At 33.8% G+C, this 16,534-nt stretch overlaps 1 protein-coding gene across 1 annotated transcript in view; it reads left to right on the top strand.

The window, feature by feature from the left end:
• Positions 1-16,534, top strand: part of Adgrg6 (adhesion G protein-coupled receptor G6) — a 134,817-nt gene that overhangs the window by 74,285 nt on the left and 43,998 nt on the right. The window contains exons 5-9 of the mRNA XM_026397618.2: positions 2,266-2,334; positions 4,512-4,595; positions 10,082-10,167; positions 12,995-13,047; positions 13,805-13,867. Of these exons, the coding sequence (XP_026253403.2) occupies positions 2,266-2,334; positions 4,512-4,595; positions 10,082-10,167; positions 12,995-13,047; positions 13,805-13,867 (355 nt within the window). The remainder of the gene's footprint in view (positions 1-2,265; positions 2,335-4,511; positions 4,596-10,081; positions 10,168-12,994; positions 13,048-13,804; positions 13,868-16,534) is intronic.

Genomic DNA, 16,534 nt, shown 5'->3' with positions numbered 1-16,534 from the left:
ATGCACTCCTCAAACCTCATAAGTCTGAATTGAATCATTCCCATGTGACTAAAACTAATTTCTGTAGAACTGCTACCAAAATTCCAGAACAAAATGAGGACTCTTTATGGGTCTCCATCATTTCCTTGCCCCTCTGGCATACTTGATGGGTACCGCCACACCCTTCACTGAACTTTCTTCACTTATGTTCCCTGAGACCACTTTCCCCAGAAGCTGTTTTTAACTTCTGTGTTCTGTATGACTGATGCTTAACCCTGGGAATATCCAGAGTTCATTCTGTTCTGTTCTCATATCAAAACCGTGAGGTTAGGCCTCTTGGAACACCCATGTTGCACAGCACCTCAGTTTCATTACAGCCCTTACTCTTTACCCATCTCCACCTAAATTTGCAGTCCTGGTATTTCCTATCTCCTTCCATGAGATGGTTATGTGCCTATTTCTCAATTTGGAAACTAGCAAATGTCCTTTCTTCTCTTCTGTAAGATGTTAAATCTTAAATGCATGTGTGCTTCTCTCTGTCCTTCCTCACTATACTCATGATATCAAGCCTGAATTGTTAGTATTGTTCCTTCTTTTTGTGTCTTCCTTGTTTTGGTGAGAGAATGTCAAAAATTATCGTTTTCAAATATAAATCTAATTTTCCCTAGCTCTTATTCATTTTTTCCCCATTGCCTTTAAGAGAAAGGTCAGAATTTTAGCAGTCATTCATAATGTGTTGAGTAATTTATTCAGTTCAGCTTGAGCACCCACCTACTGTGTGTGGGATTCACCACTGGAAGAAAGACACAGTGTTTCTCCTACTACAAGACCCTCCACTGTCTGCTGATTACCTGGTATCATGTTGTCCCTACTGTTCTCTATAATGACTCTATTGCATTTTTAATGCCACATTACTTAAGTTCCATTGAGATCTCTTCAGTACCTTCTTGGTGTATGCTTTAGAAATCGTCTGGCAGCCCCAGATCTCTTACTTCACATGCCTCCTGGGTCTCCTTCATTGTAATAGATTTCCTGTTCCCTCTGCTCTCCAAGCTGCTGTCATATCCCCCTGGGGACTGCTACCACCACCGTTCCCTCAGCACTCAGAACTGTGTAGCCAGCTCCATTCATGCCTCTGAGAGCAGCAGCACTGCAGGGGACACTGTCCTGACCTCCATGCCTCATGTATTGTAGGCAATGAGTGAGTTTGTGTTGCATGAACATATAAAGGTCTGATGAGAGCTTCTTGCTAGTTGATATCACATCATAGACCTGCTTGTAAGGCTGGCCTTTCTGGTATACCATGATCCCTTCCCTGAGCCTGGTGCCTGAGGCAATCAAGAATGAGGAAATGATGCTGTTAAACTGCTGGGGTGTTTTCTGCTTATGCACACCGTTTACCTCATTAGGAATCTTTTTGTGAGCTCATGCAACTGCTCTGCCTTTTCCCGTGGGAAAGCTGGGAAAATGTTCAAACATTAGAATGAAATCAATGTCATATAAGTCTCCCTTAAACATGTAATATTACATATGTATGTGCATACATATGAATCTGTAGGTATACACACATATGTCATCTACTTTTGTATTTATTCTTATGACTTTATTCAAATGCTGTATACTTTATAATCAGTTTATTTAGCCCATCTTCCTTGGCCACCATGTACTGGTAAAAGTCTGTCAGTTGTCACAGGAAGTCTTGTTGCAACAGAGAAAATCCACTACTACTTCTAGAAAATCAGCTTTAAATTTACTTCCTGCTGAAAATGAGTCAGTAAAAGCTTTAAACAAAACGGATGCAAGACTGACTTGAATCACAGAAACATAGTCTAGGATTGAAAGTAGGATAGGCATGCTCGTGTCTATGAACCAAGAATATGTATTTGGTGAGTAATCCATAATTCTGCAAGTTCACTTTTGAAACTTAGCCTTGATGTCTGTACTATTTCATTTGTATGACTTTCCACCAGAGCCTTATAATTAATTATGTAAAAAAGCCCTAAACTTTTTTCACACAAGCTATAAGGGACCATAGCTCTTACTTTCATTTCATGTTGCATGGCTGAAAAATTGAGTTCAAGATTTTGAGGGTAATTTCAATACCTTGAATTTGTATTTGAGAAAATTAAGGTTGCAGTGACCTTAAGAAACTTTTCTGTTAGAGTATTATTGGTGGGCTTTTTTTAGGGCTGGTCCTATTCCACTAACCATCTGGTTCATGATTTTTTTTTTATGGTATCAGTTAATCATAAGTCAAATTGGTATATTCCCTCTGTGTTGATCAAGGTTCCTACCTGATTCCGCTCCCGGCAGCAGAACTAGCCAACTGTGCAGAACTGGGGACCCTCTGTCAAGGTAGGGAGTCCACATTGTACTTGTTATTTTGGATCATGTAGTGGCCATTGCTTTGATTTTTATCTTTATTTTCACTTAGAAGGCCAGAAGCCAACAAAACAGAAAAATTTCTGGATGTGTTTTAGTTGTGTGGGTGCATAGTACATGCAGTGTGGAAAAAGAATGCATTCACACACTGTTGACATATTTCCATGAAGCACTGAGTTTTTTAGAAAATGTGAATGATTATATGCTATTCAACAAGGGTGGATTCCATTTCCCCTGTTTCTTCTCAAGAATATTGCAAAGGTCCAGCATAAATATAGTTTTACAGTAGTTTGAAGAAGTATTAGTGTCTATAAAACAAGGGGGAAATTTTTTGAATATTTAGTTAAATTTAAGACAAGTCTGCAGTTTGTGATGTGCAATGTAACTTAAATCTTAAGATAAAAATGGTTATACTAACCCATTGTTAATACGTTTATTATGATGTTTAAGGACTACATCGTGGTCAATATTTAATTATGTATTATACACTAAATAGTTGCATGCTAAATAGTTTTAAAATAGTAGTTTAAATGTGTTGCTTTAATTTTATCATTGCTTCTTCTAATTACCCATGGCTCCTTTTTACCCATTTATTCTATTAAATATTTCTACGTGAACTAGCATGTTCTACGTGCTACATAAGAACCATGGCCATACCTTTTATAAAAACTGAATCTCTTACTAAAAAAGAATCATGGCACCAAAGTGACAGATTGGAAGTGAGAACAAACAAGTAGAAACCTAAGCTCTTTTCTAGAGTTCCAGTGTGGGACTAGGGCAAGCAGGGGTGGGGAAACTTATTATTATCTTTGTTTTCCTAAGACATTTCTTGTGTTGTTATTTGTCAAAACCCTATGAAAAGTAAGTTTAGTTTCTTTTCACAAACTCAGTGTAACTTTAAAATAGTTTAATGAAATACACCAAAAAAAGATTAACTTTATTTAGTTCAGGATCTGAAAGGTTTTTTTTCTTTTTAAATTTTTCTATTAATTTTAATCCAAGATATCTGTAAGTACTTACTCTCTGGGACAAAGGACCAGATATGCAGCTTTTTCTTTGCTTTTCCCCATGTCCTAACCAAAAAGCATTTTTGTGATGTATTTTGCATCACAATAAACACAATTGATTGTTGATAATAAAAAGGCTTAAAAATAACTCCCAGTTCTTAAGTTTTTGGAATGGAAAGTTATTTTAGTTATAAATGCACATTTTGCATCAAGGAAATCAGTATTTTATAAAGAGCCTTTGGAAAGCATTTCTCTGTATAATTCTGTTTTAAATAATTTTTCAGTTAAAAGAGATGTAACAAATGGCTATTGTATATATGAATGTACATCTAATATGAATATACTAGACACATAGTGTGTATACTTTATTTTACTATATATACATAGATACATATGTTTACATATATGCATGTGTATATCTAGCTATATATATGTATCTTTATATAACCCCTCCAATTTATTAGAAAATATTATCAAAGCATTGTGTAAGGGTTCAATCTTTGAGAATTTGAAATGTATTAGAAGCATATCTATGACATAATGCTTTGAAAAATGTCTCCTCTGTGAGAGTTGCCCTTGTGAAATACTTTTTATCCATCGATGTTAAAGTAAAAGTATTGGGATCTTTAAATTATTTACTCTGTACTTTCATTCTCTTTCCTTTTTCTTTACATTTTTATTCTTCAAGAGGGATGTATTTTCTTCTGAGATTTTATTCCTCTAGTCACAGAGTATCAGGCAGACTGACTTGGTTTGGATAGTTTTCCAGGTGTAATCTGCATAGAATGCCTTCTATAATTTTTCCTTTAATGAATTCAGGGAACTGAGTTATGGAAAGGTTTGCTGATCTGTTTGTTGTTTGATTGCCAATCTGTTGATGGCACACCTTGGTCTAAACTATAAATACCTTTTCTCCAGTCCCTTGTGCAGTATGGCCACAAGACATGTGAATTAATTCTTGATGGACCGTAGAAAGCATCACTTCATTTTCTGCATTATAACATTGGAATCTGTTGTATTGGTGCCAAGAAATGGTTTCCATTCCTCTTCTATGTGTTTTCATGCATTAATCATAGATTGCTCATCCATATTAACTGTTATGTGCTCCTTGCAAAATTACATCTTTCTCATCTTTATCACCAGCTACTGTAAACTCTGCTAGTACTACACCACCCACTGTCACCACTAACATGCCTGTTACTAATACAGTCGATAATCAAATGAATGGTAAGAAATCATTATGTTTTATATTTGCAGATGTCTAACAAAATAAAGAATGTATTCTAAGGGTGGGGAAATCTGATGTTCCAACAAAATTTCTGTTATTGGAGGCAATTGGTATACTTACTGTACATTTGCAAGACTAGAAAAATAAATATCACTTATGTCTCTCAAGCTCCCCATTGTTATAACCAGTGGAATGAGTTCATTTCCATACTCCTGCACTTTTAGCCAAAGTTTTTTCCAAAGGAAATTTTAAGAGAAAAAGCTTCAATTAAAAGGAATTAATTTGCATCATAATAGAGATCTGAGAAAGAAAAGCTAATTTTTCCATATTTTTTTAGTCAGCTCATTCTCTTCAGGAAAATGGATTTTAAAATTAAAAAATACTAAGTAATTTTAGAAATTTACTTTTTCATTGAAATCAACTTCATGTTCAAACGTTTATGATACTTGAATCAATTTCCATGGTTATACTTTACTCTCTATTTTTATTGTTGATGACTATTGGTTAGAATATGAGTATATATCTACTAAATCATAGTTCTGGTTTTTATTTATTTATTAATTTATTTTTTTGTGTGTATGTGTGTGCTCACGTGAATGTGCTGGGGATGAAACCCAGGGCTTTGCACATATTAGCCAAGCATTGTACCATCAAGCTACTCTTTTAGTCTCTTTAAGTTTTTTTAATAATGAAGATTCAAATAACTCCCATTATTTATTGTCTTTTTCTCCATATTTACTTTTCTATTGATATTATTTATAATTTTCAAATATAGTAGTTATAATAAGGTAAAGTGTGAGCCGAGGAAACACCAGGTGAATTGAGTTATTATGTGACCTGCTACCCGTACATAGAATTTTTGTAATTTGGAGTTTGCAATTTCAGTTTTTCTTAAAGAGAAATTCCAATCAGGTGACCACACCATTGCCTCAAACATACTAATATTCTCAACTATGAGATCTTAGAAACACTGGGATTTCCTAAACCCTAGTTCATTCGCTTGTGAGGCCAAGACATCTGTAATATGTCACAAGGGACAAAAAACCAGAGCAAAGAAACCCACATCATTCATTTTTTTGATTTTTGCCTTCTGAGGTTACATCAACTTCCTTTGTAAGGACATTTAAATTGGAAGTATGGAATATTTTACATGAAACATAGATATAAATTTCATTAGGGTTATAAAGACATCGATTCAGGGAAGTGTTTATGGTTGTTCTGCTAGTTACACCAAGGAGATTTATGATGGAGCACAAATTCCAGCCAGCCCCAAGAAAGCAGCAGCCGCTGAAGTTTCCAGAGCATATTTCACATGGAGCCCTGCCAGCAGATGGGAATATTATAATTCTAACTAAGTATTTCACTCTTTGTATGAGCATACAAAGAGCCTCTGTGGCATTCTCCCTCCAGGACTGGCACATCCTCTACTGCCCAAGAACATTTATATGGAGCTTCAGAGTCCTCAGCTTGGTGGAGTGGCGCTGTACTCACTCAATCATGTCACTTCTGACATTCTTGAAGAGAGCCTTGTTTGGCCCATCTCTCTTTGCGTCATAACCTTCACTGGAGTTTCAACAAAGCAGGCAAATGTTGGAATCAGTTAAAATGGTTTATCTTGACCACATTAATGAAAAAGAATCTAATTCAGAGGATTCTCGATCAAAATTAAATCAGCATTTTAAAATATTCAAAACTCATGTGGAGGAACTAGTCTTAAAATTGTGTGCTCAAATTTGTTCACCATCTTAATGATACTTATCATATCCTTAAACTTCCTATGATACTTCATATGTTTATTTCCTAAATTGACCTGCATTTTTACTTAAACATTTGCATTTACATGAGAAAATAAATTTCATTATTATAAAATATAATAATATTTTCTATATATAAAAGAGAAGTGAAAATAAGAAGTATAAAGTCAATATTGTTTCTGAATTCTTTCTGCATTCTGTTGGCTTCTCACTTCTCAGAGCCTGATGTCCTCATTATCTTTTTAAAAAGGAAAAGTAGCAAAGTATAAGAAACAGACAGTATGCAAGTAAGAATTTTTCTTTGATGTAATCAAATTTGAAACAATTGAAAGAGATTTTTTTTTCCCTAGCGAATAAATGACATCCAGTGTTATGTGCTGGACTATCTAAGACTGTTCACATACTATCAACAATTTCTTATTCTTTGGGAAATGGATAGAGTAAACATTCTCAGGCTTATAATCTCATATATTAGAAGGTCCCATTTTGTTCACTGTAAATAAGATAGACACAAATGTCAAATCTGTTATCACCTTACATTCCTTTTAACTTCAGTGGATCAGTTTTACTGAGTTTGGTAACAGTCTGCCAGTGCAGGGAGGAGATAATCAGATACATGTCCATAATACAGCAATTAAAATTTGTTTTCCTGACTTTTGTAAAATGTTCCAGTTTTTCTGTGCAAAATTCTTTTGTTATTTTCAGTAGGACTTTTGTCTGGTACCTTAGATTGCACTAAGAAAGCATTTAAGATACTTTTTACAAAAACTGGTATTTCAGAATATCAAGGATAATCTCAGTGTTCCTACAAATAAAGAACCTTTCTGCTTTTTCCAAAAGAAAACTCCTAGACTAATAATATCCATTACAAATCCTATCTTCTATACTTGAAACAGTATTCTAGTGCCACTGGACAGTAAACTTTTGTGAAGTTCACACAAACAGTCCAAGTAAGAAATTAACTCTTAGTTCTTATTACTGTTTTAAAAATCTAATTTACAAATACAAATTGCTGTGTTCCCCTTCCAGGGTCTCACATATGTTTAGCTATTCAGATCACAAATTCACTCATAGGACATTTACCTGGCTCCAATAATAGCTCTAGCTTTATATGCCAGATATTTTCAAGAAACTGTAGGCTCTGCATGATGCCAGTCATATTATAAATGCCATTGATACATTATAACTGCTTCATCACTAATTCAATGACATAGTCTCAAATGTAAACATTTGGTTTGGATTTTAACATCTTTTCAAATGTTTTCAAACCCATCATTTCAAACGTATATTTCACACTCTTGAGGAAAAATTAGATATACCAGTGTGATTTCTCTGTCCTCCAAGAAACTCTAAAAATGTTATGAAACAACAGCAACAAAGAAAATAAAAGAAAGTTTAAGTGGTGATAAACCTGCAAAAAGAAATACCATTTTGATACCATATCTGTAATGACCTGCAATAATTTCCACTTTCACATTCTGTGTGGCTGGAAGACTTATCTAATTGGAAAGTGGATATATTTTTAATTTTTTTTCAAGAGATGTCTATGAGAAGTTTTACTGGCCTGCATGGCATTATTAGGATAATCTATGCCTCTTTTGAAGCCTCTGGAACACGTGAAGATTTGTATTGACTGTTATGTTGACTCACAAGCAAGTTGCTGTGTCCGTGGGAGCAGAGGAGCTGTGATGATGTGGGAGGGCCTGCAGCTGTGTCTTGGCTGCATTTCTTCCAGTGTCACTGTTGAAGCCAACTGATTTGCTGTAATCCAGAACCATTGTCACCAGCCCTTTGTTGAACATTTTCTTTTCTTTGGTGCTGCACCCTTGGACATGCTTCATGATCTCTCATTGACTCTTCAAAAATTTTTAAAAAGTAATAGATTCTGCCAAGTAGTTTTTAGCTAAGTTTGCAAAATATGTAATCTTGAGGCTTCAGAAGAGGGGCAGCCTGATAGTTGTCCATAGAAGAAGAGAAACTGTACCATAAGATGCTAGGCTATTTGGTATATTAACTAATTATATTGGCTGTAGGCAATATAACTAGGAAGAGAACTCTCTTGGCTGCTTATGATACTGGATGTCTCTCATTTGTAATTGCAATGTACTGAAAAAACTGGAGCTGCCTTTAAAACTTAAATAAGCCACCTGAAATATTTGGATGATTCCATAAATTTTCAAAAATGTCAGTGGTTAAAAATATTGATTTTTAGTATTTTGCAATATTTTTCTGAGGGAAAGCATTACCAAAAAAAAAAAAAAAGTGCTTCAGGGCTCCATCTAGTGGTAGTTTTTTAAAATACTTTCCAAACCTTGGTGCAACTTTCATATGGGATCCCTAGGATCTCTTGGACCTTTGCAACTTGAATTTCCTATCAGAATGTTCATGATTTGAGATGATGGATCTACACTATGAAAGGTTTTTTTGTTGTTGTTGTTTAACTTGTTGTCATTTATTGTAATTTTCCTCCTTGGGTATTTTTTCATTCATAACATATTTTAAAATAATATAAAATCAAGACCATTAAAATACCTCATTAAAATACCTGAAGAGTTTTAGAAGTTGAAATAACCCCATTTGCATAAATTAAACTCACTTTTTTTTTGCCTTATCCCAGTGGTATATATTTACATTATTATATCCAGGAATGGTAGTTCATATTATTTAGTGTGAAACTGACTTCTTTACTGGAAAGACATTCCTTAACTGGAATTTGCATTTTGGTAGATTTGGGAGTTTTCAGAAGCATACATATATTTTTTTCTACTGCCTTTCCACAATTTTCATTAAATATCTTCCTCAACATTGTTTTAATTATACATTTCTGTATTTTCTATGCGTATTTTACTTGAGACCCTTAGCTAAACAAAGCATGAAGAAAGGTATGGACAAAATTATTCAAAAACTTTTCTGTCTATAACACACCATATTTTAAAATAATATTTTCCTCATTAGATTCTTTGGGTCAAGCATCCTATAGTACAAGCAAGAGAGTTTTAGCAGTCTCTTGCTGGTGAGTTCAATTCTTCATAGGAAAAAAAAAAATCAGACTACTTTAAAGATTGTCCCTAAAGGAAAAACCATGTCCCTTTTCACTATATAATTTTTTTAAAGAAGTTAGACCAATTAAAAGTCTGCCTGCCTGCAAATACTCTTTTTTTTCTCTCTCTACTTTGGCATGATGACTATATTTAAGAGTTTTAATGAAAATCCTGGTGAAATCCAACCCAATAGTTTTGTAAATGTCAATGTTTTACTGGGGAGAGATTAGCAGGAAGTGAGAAGAGTTTAAGGGCAGCAAATATGTGTGTGCCTGGTGTTTTTAAGCTATCTGTCCATCATCTCATTCAAGTGTCACAATAATCAAGTGACTCTTGATTATTCTTTATAGTGTACAAAACGTGATTTCTTGCTTTGATAAATCAAATTATCATTTTATGGATGGTAGATACCAGAAATCTAAAAGCTAAAAATTCTGAATAAACATGCAAGCCTGGTAAAGGTCCTGTTCTAGAGATGATTTGGGAGCAATGAATCCTCTGTAAGAGCAAACTGATATTTATTTTTCAGAAGTTGCAAAAGAACAGTAAACGTAACCTCAAAATATTTCATAAATTTTCTATGACTCCATAACAAGCGTTTCTTTGAACTTGTATGAAATCATGTGATTAACATTGTTTTATATGACTATAAAATATAATTAATGGATTAACCCTATTTCCAACGGGCAGATGGAATTATATATAGAATATCCATAGTGATTCAAAATATCCTTCGTCACCCTGAGGTCAAGGTACAGAGCAAGGTGGCAGAATGGGTAAGTGAACCTGAAAAATTTCTTGTTTGTTTTAAACCTTTAACTTCTGGAAATTTGAAAAAGATTCTGAGTAACTAAATCCATATATTATACTAAGACATAGATACTGTTCATTATAGATATATTAATAGATGCAATAAGCAAGATATGCTTATGCATAATGAATAAAGGCCATGAAACTGAGCCTACAGACTATAAATTTCCTAAATAAAAGAAGTTAGCACATTAGTAGATTTTGGTAGGTATCATTACTTATGATTAGCTTTATATGTTTTCAGCTAAGTTTTAAAAAATAGATTTCTTATTTTTTTATTTGACTGTTAAGTCATCGTGTAAGTTTTGGTTTTGACTAATCATGAAATTGTTCTCCTCTTCTTTGCCACTCCTCCACCTGGAGACTCCTCTGCTTGGAATCACTGTTAGGTTTTTGGAGTGCTCTCTAAAGCTCTTTGTAGACATAAAAGAAAATAACACTATAAACTCTTATCTTTCTTCATTTTTACACTAAAACTGATAGAGTTTAAGTACCATTCTACACTATAATAATTTTTGTGGTTGCCAAGGTTAGTATAGGAGAATGTTTCCAAACAGTGTTTAATTATGTGATTGTCTAGTTATTTATTTAACAAATTTTCTGTTGATGCCCACTTAGGATATAATTTATTTAACCAATATCCTACTGATGGACAATTTGAAAGTTTCAAATTTTCAAAATTTTAGTAGTTTCTTATCTCTCTTGCAAACAGAGCCTATTTTTTCAATTTTTCTCTTTTCCATACTCAGAAATTTCATTTTTCACAGATTCTATGTTGTGAGACTTGGTGCTTCTTTTTCTACATAATGCAGTACAGTTCAAACTTTAGCCCTTTGTATGGATAGAATCATTAACATATATATTCTGAAGTAAGAAAATGGATTTTCTTAGGTACTAGGTGTCTGATAAATGCTATTGATAGCAAAAATAGTTCAAACAACAATTGAGAGGGAGTGGTGAAAAAATACATATGCACAGACATACACACAGAGATGTAAGTGTACATATACATACATTTGGAGAATAACTGATAGAAAATGGACTTATCTTTAAAGACAATACTATTTAAGACAAATTGACCATAGGAAATAATAGTATGTAATTAACAATTCTGTTACAAAATTGGTGGGGAAAGTGAAATTCTTTAATAGAAGTTAAAGAAAAGGCCACTGTTAACTTTTCTGGAATGACTCATTAACATCCTAACTAATTCAAACCTTAGGAGTTGCATTTAATTTTTAAATGGAGAGTGAGCTCTACAAAATAGAGTACATACTTGCATTCCATTTTCTTTCAGCATTATCCTTCCTTCCTTCCTTCCTTCCTTCCTTCCTTCCTTCCTTCCTTCCTTCCTTCCTTCCTTCGTACCAGGGATTGAACTCAGGGGTACTCAACCACTGAGCCACATCCCCAGCCCTACTTCGTACTTTATTTAGAGACACGGTTTCACTGAGTTGCTTAGTGCCTCACTTTTGCTGAGGCTGGCTTTGAACTCCTGATCTTCCTGTCTCAGCCTCCTGAGCCACTAGGATTAAAGGTGTGTGCCACCACACTGGGCACAGCATTGTTCTTTATATTTTGTTTAAAGTCAGAATGGTTTCAAAAATGTAAAATTTCTTATTTTCATTCTCAAGCAACTGGTAACATTATTAATCCTGAAAGCATTCACTGGAAAGTTTGTGCTAGACAAAGTATAATTTTTCATTTACTTCATGCATGGTTTGGTAACATCATACTCATCTGAAGCTAAGCTTTTTACTGGACAGCTTGGCTTAAGATATAAGCTACCAAAAGCAGATGCTTGATCTTGAAGATACAAATTTTTCCACAACTCATATTATAGGTTGAGTGTCTGAAAAATTCAAAATCTAAAGTATGCCTTTGTGATTATGAGATTAGTGAAGCCTGAAAATATTCCAAAATTGAAATACTGAGATACTTCTGGCAGGATAAGTGACATTCAACCTGTATTACTATTTATAATTTAAAATGATTAAGTACTTTTTTGCCAGCATTTTCTAAAATTTCATTCAATTTTAGACATGCTTATAAGGAAGTCTGGTGTATATATGAAACAAGACTTAAAAATCCCTTGGGAAGTGTTATGTAAGTAGGAAAACCTCATGTTGGTGGATAAATCCTGTTTTGCAGTTGTAGTGGATGCCACATCACCAAAGCTTGTTGTTCATGTTGAGGAGAATCCTTGCTTTCAATCAAAAATCTTGTACTGAGCTCCATTAAGACTATTAAATAACCACATGAAATTAGTTTAGTTCCAATAATGTTGAACATATTTTATTGTTTTTTAAAAAGATTTATACTAATTTGTAATTTGTCTTATTACTAATATTCTTGAAGTGTTAGTAATTAGAAAACATGTTTTGTTGTACCTCAGTGATTATTAAATGAATGAAACGAAAGGTGTTTTTGTAGTACACTTCATATCACCATATGGGCTAAAGAAAACTTGAATGTTCCAGTGTGGGATCTGCCACTTCATAGTTGGGTGACCCTGGGCAAACTCTGTCATCTCTGCAGAACTCCATTTTTTTTTTTTTTCATGAATAAGGTGGGGGGTGTGGTAGGGGTGGATATATTCTGAGGACTGAAAGAAAGAGCATTTATCAAGACTCAGGGGAACAGTCATCTGGTATCTCTTACCTTTTTCATTCACTTCTCTGGCTCTCTATGATTTTCCCAGGATCTTATACATACAGCTTATCTTTGGGGAGGGAAGAAATTGGATTCATTTTTCTAAAGAGTTACCCGAACTTAGCTTTTTGTGTTTTTCAGCTCAATTCAACCTTCCAGAATTGGAACTACACCGTTTATGTGGTTAATATCAGGTAAATGTCTGAATTATTTGAGAAAAAAAATTCTCTAAATTTACCTAAATTATGTGCGTATGTATTCGTGTGTGTGTATATGCACACACACATATATACATATATATACACATATATATGTAAATAAATATCTATTCTAATAAGTCAGAAATTAAAAGGAAAATTAAATACACACACTAGTTCTGTTAGTTCCTTCTCACACTCTGGTGATCACATAGAGTGTCCCCTAGTTTGCAAACACCTCAGTTTGGAGAATTTTTTGTTGTTGTTTTAACAAAATAAGAGATCTACAGTTTGCAACCTAGCATTTCAAAATACCCTTTCACTATTTTTTTATTAAATACTCCAGTAAATTCCTAGAAACAGTATTGTCCATATATTCTCCTCTGTTCCTTATTTTCATGGTTTTATAGCTGAAACTAGTTTTCTGAAGTATATTTTGCAACTCTGAAACATACATTCGTCTGACCTAAGAGACACAATAACACAAAAAAGCAGTCAGTTGTCAGTAAATTCAGAATGTATATTATTCAACACACTAATGTAGATTCCTTCTCAGAACATCTCCAATTCTTTTTTCTTCTAAAATGCAAGAGCACACAGTTGTCTGGGTTTACAGAAGAATCTAGAACCTCAGAACACATATTTGGAAATACTTAGAAAATCTATTCTCCCTCCTCCTGTCTCCTCCCCCAGTTTTGTTGTTGATGATATAGTGGATGAGATTGATGCTGATTATGTGTATTTGTATTTATAGTTTTCACCTGAGCACGGGAGAGGACAAGATTAAAGTCAAAAGAAGCATTGTGAATGATCAAAGGTAAAACTAACTACAACTTCTGGAAGGTGTAACCTTTCTCTTGTTCATTGCTTTGACTGTCTGAGAAATGAAAATAATGAGATAGGAGAAAAAAATTCTATCACTCAATACATTTAACTTTGCCATTGATGCACACTATTTTTTCTTATATTTAAAACCATAATAGAACAAATGATAAAAATGTAAGTCTGATGAAAAACAGTTTGAAAGTAGAGCATTTAACATGGATGAATTATGATATTTAGTACTTATAGTTTATTTATGATAAACCATTACCTCTTATTTGAAAATGCAAAGAGAACCTCAAAGAAATAGTTCTGTTATGACTGATGTGTGGCTCCATGATAGAGCTCTGGCCTACTGTGGGTGAAGCCATGGATTCTATACATAAAGACACACACACACACACACACACACACACACACATACACACACACACACAAAGGCATGCACACAAAAAGCTTTTAAAATGCTAAGTTTATATGATCACATCTAATAATATGAATGATATGTACAAAATATTTTTAGCATTTAAAGCCATGAACTCATTTTCTAAAGTCTCTATTTTTAAACATATTAGGAGCATGACTTAACCACCCAAATAATTTAATATATGTGTCCAACATACATACATAACCTGTTGACATATAAGGACCACCTGTTCATATTGCTATAAAATTGAAAACTTAACTCCAAATGAGAAAAAATTAGTTCCAGTCAGTATATTGCATCCCCATAGAATTTTTTAAAAAATCAATTGAAGAGCAAAAGTTCTCATAAGCCTTGTTGGGTTTTTTGATGTGTTGGCTATACAACTGATGCTCAACTATGCTTCTTTTCAAGTGATATAGTCTTACTAGGAAGAGATTAAATCAAGTTTCATGTGAGAATTGACCAGAGAACTTTCTTCTTGTATATTTCTATTTAACATTAGAAAAACAAATGTTTTTAAAGTTACTGGTATATTGAAACTCATTTCTGTATATATTCAATAGACAAGTTTAAGCCATCTGATTAGGGAAAATTGTTTTTATTTTCTGACATGTTCTTTGTCCTTTAGGATCTGAAAATGAGTAATGTATTTCAATATTATAAGTGATAGAACTTTTCCCCTTTACTTAGCCAAATGATCTCTTCCAAGCCTGCCTGCTGGATCACAGTGGGACTTCAGGAGTGGATCCAGCAGCTCTCTGGATCCTTTTGCTGAGCATTTTGTTTAGCAATTGGGACAAGAAGTCAGCTTTCCCTTTTTAGCTTACTTACTTCTTCTGTGACCTGATACTAAAATCATCCCTCACCCATATGTCCACACCTCAGAAATTCTTGCCTAGAAGAGTTAACTGACATAAAACCTCAGTTTCTGTCTGTCAAACCAATGAATAATTTCACACAAAATGATAGGGAGAATGAACTGAGACAGTGTACGTGGGAAAATACTGTCTAGGTTTTCTTTGGTATGAATTTTGGCATTGCTGTAATGATCCTGGTAGCACACGCCCCACTCCCAATCCCCGCTTTTTCCCATTCTCTAAAGTTTGTATATGCTCATTGCTGAGGTTTTATAATCTCTCATTGTTTTTCCTTGAACTGCAATAGTAGTTTCACACACATTCTTTTTTCTAAACGTTCCCTTTCAAAGTCATTGTGTCATTATAGCTTCAGATAATGCTATCATACTCTATCACCTAGTCAGGCAGGAAACCAAAGCGACAGAGGCTGTTCTGTTTGAATGAAGAATGTTTGATGGTGACAGCAGATAGAACTTGACTGTGTAGAACCATAAAATTGGTTCAGTTTTCAGGAGGAGAGAGAGGAAAACAACCCAGATAAGACCTGTGAAAATGTGTGCTTATTCTTGAATTGCTGAGTTTGGGTATTCAATACTCCACCGGATACATTGTGCTAAAGATGTTCTCAGTATTCAAGAGAAGTTAAATGTCACATTCCCACCTGTAGGTTCTCAGTGACTGGAGTGGCAAAGCATATCTTCAAACAATAATATAATCAATTTTTTTTCATAGGCTGTTTCAAAAAATTACTAATGCAGCACTATTCACTATTATTATTTATATCTATGTTCACCTCATCCTGAAATATGACTTGTATATGAGCATTGGGTAGTAGGTCATTTTAGAAATAAATATCTTTTCAGAGTAAATTATAAGAATAGTACAACACTTTGTCCTTGAGAATAGCACAGATATGGGGAAAGGGCATAGAACTATTTAATTTCACCAAACCTTGAACAGAAAATATTTTAACAAATTTCTTATTTTTTAGCACCACAAATATATTAGTAGTCTATTTAATTTTTATTTATTTTCACAGAATTTTATGAACAAAATATGCCACTGTCTCTGTACTGCACATTCCATAGTAAAAAGCAAGCTTCTGGTTTGTCTTTGGCAAACTTGATAATTTAATGCCTTGTGTCTTATTTATTCATTTCAGAATATGACCAAGATGAAATTCTGTTGCCAACCCAGAGCTTTCATGTACAAGGGAAAATATTTCTCATTTACCTGACATACTAATCTCATTTAATTTATCTCAATGTTGAATGAATAGTTTTGATGTCTGGTGTTGATTATAGCTGTGGTTATGCCTGAACCGAAAAGGACTTTGTTATTTTAAATTGTAAAATTGAAAGTTTTGACAAAACAAGGA

This window comes from Urocitellus parryii, chromosome 8 (assembly GCF_045843805.1).
Source record: "Urocitellus parryii isolate mUroPar1 chromosome 8, mUroPar1.hap1, whole genome shotgun sequence".
Classification (NCBI taxonomy): Eukaryota; Metazoa; Chordata; class Mammalia; order Rodentia; family Sciuridae; genus Urocitellus; species Urocitellus parryii.
Note: the sequence above shows the minus strand (reverse complement) of the source record. Positions and strands in the feature narration are given on the sequence as shown.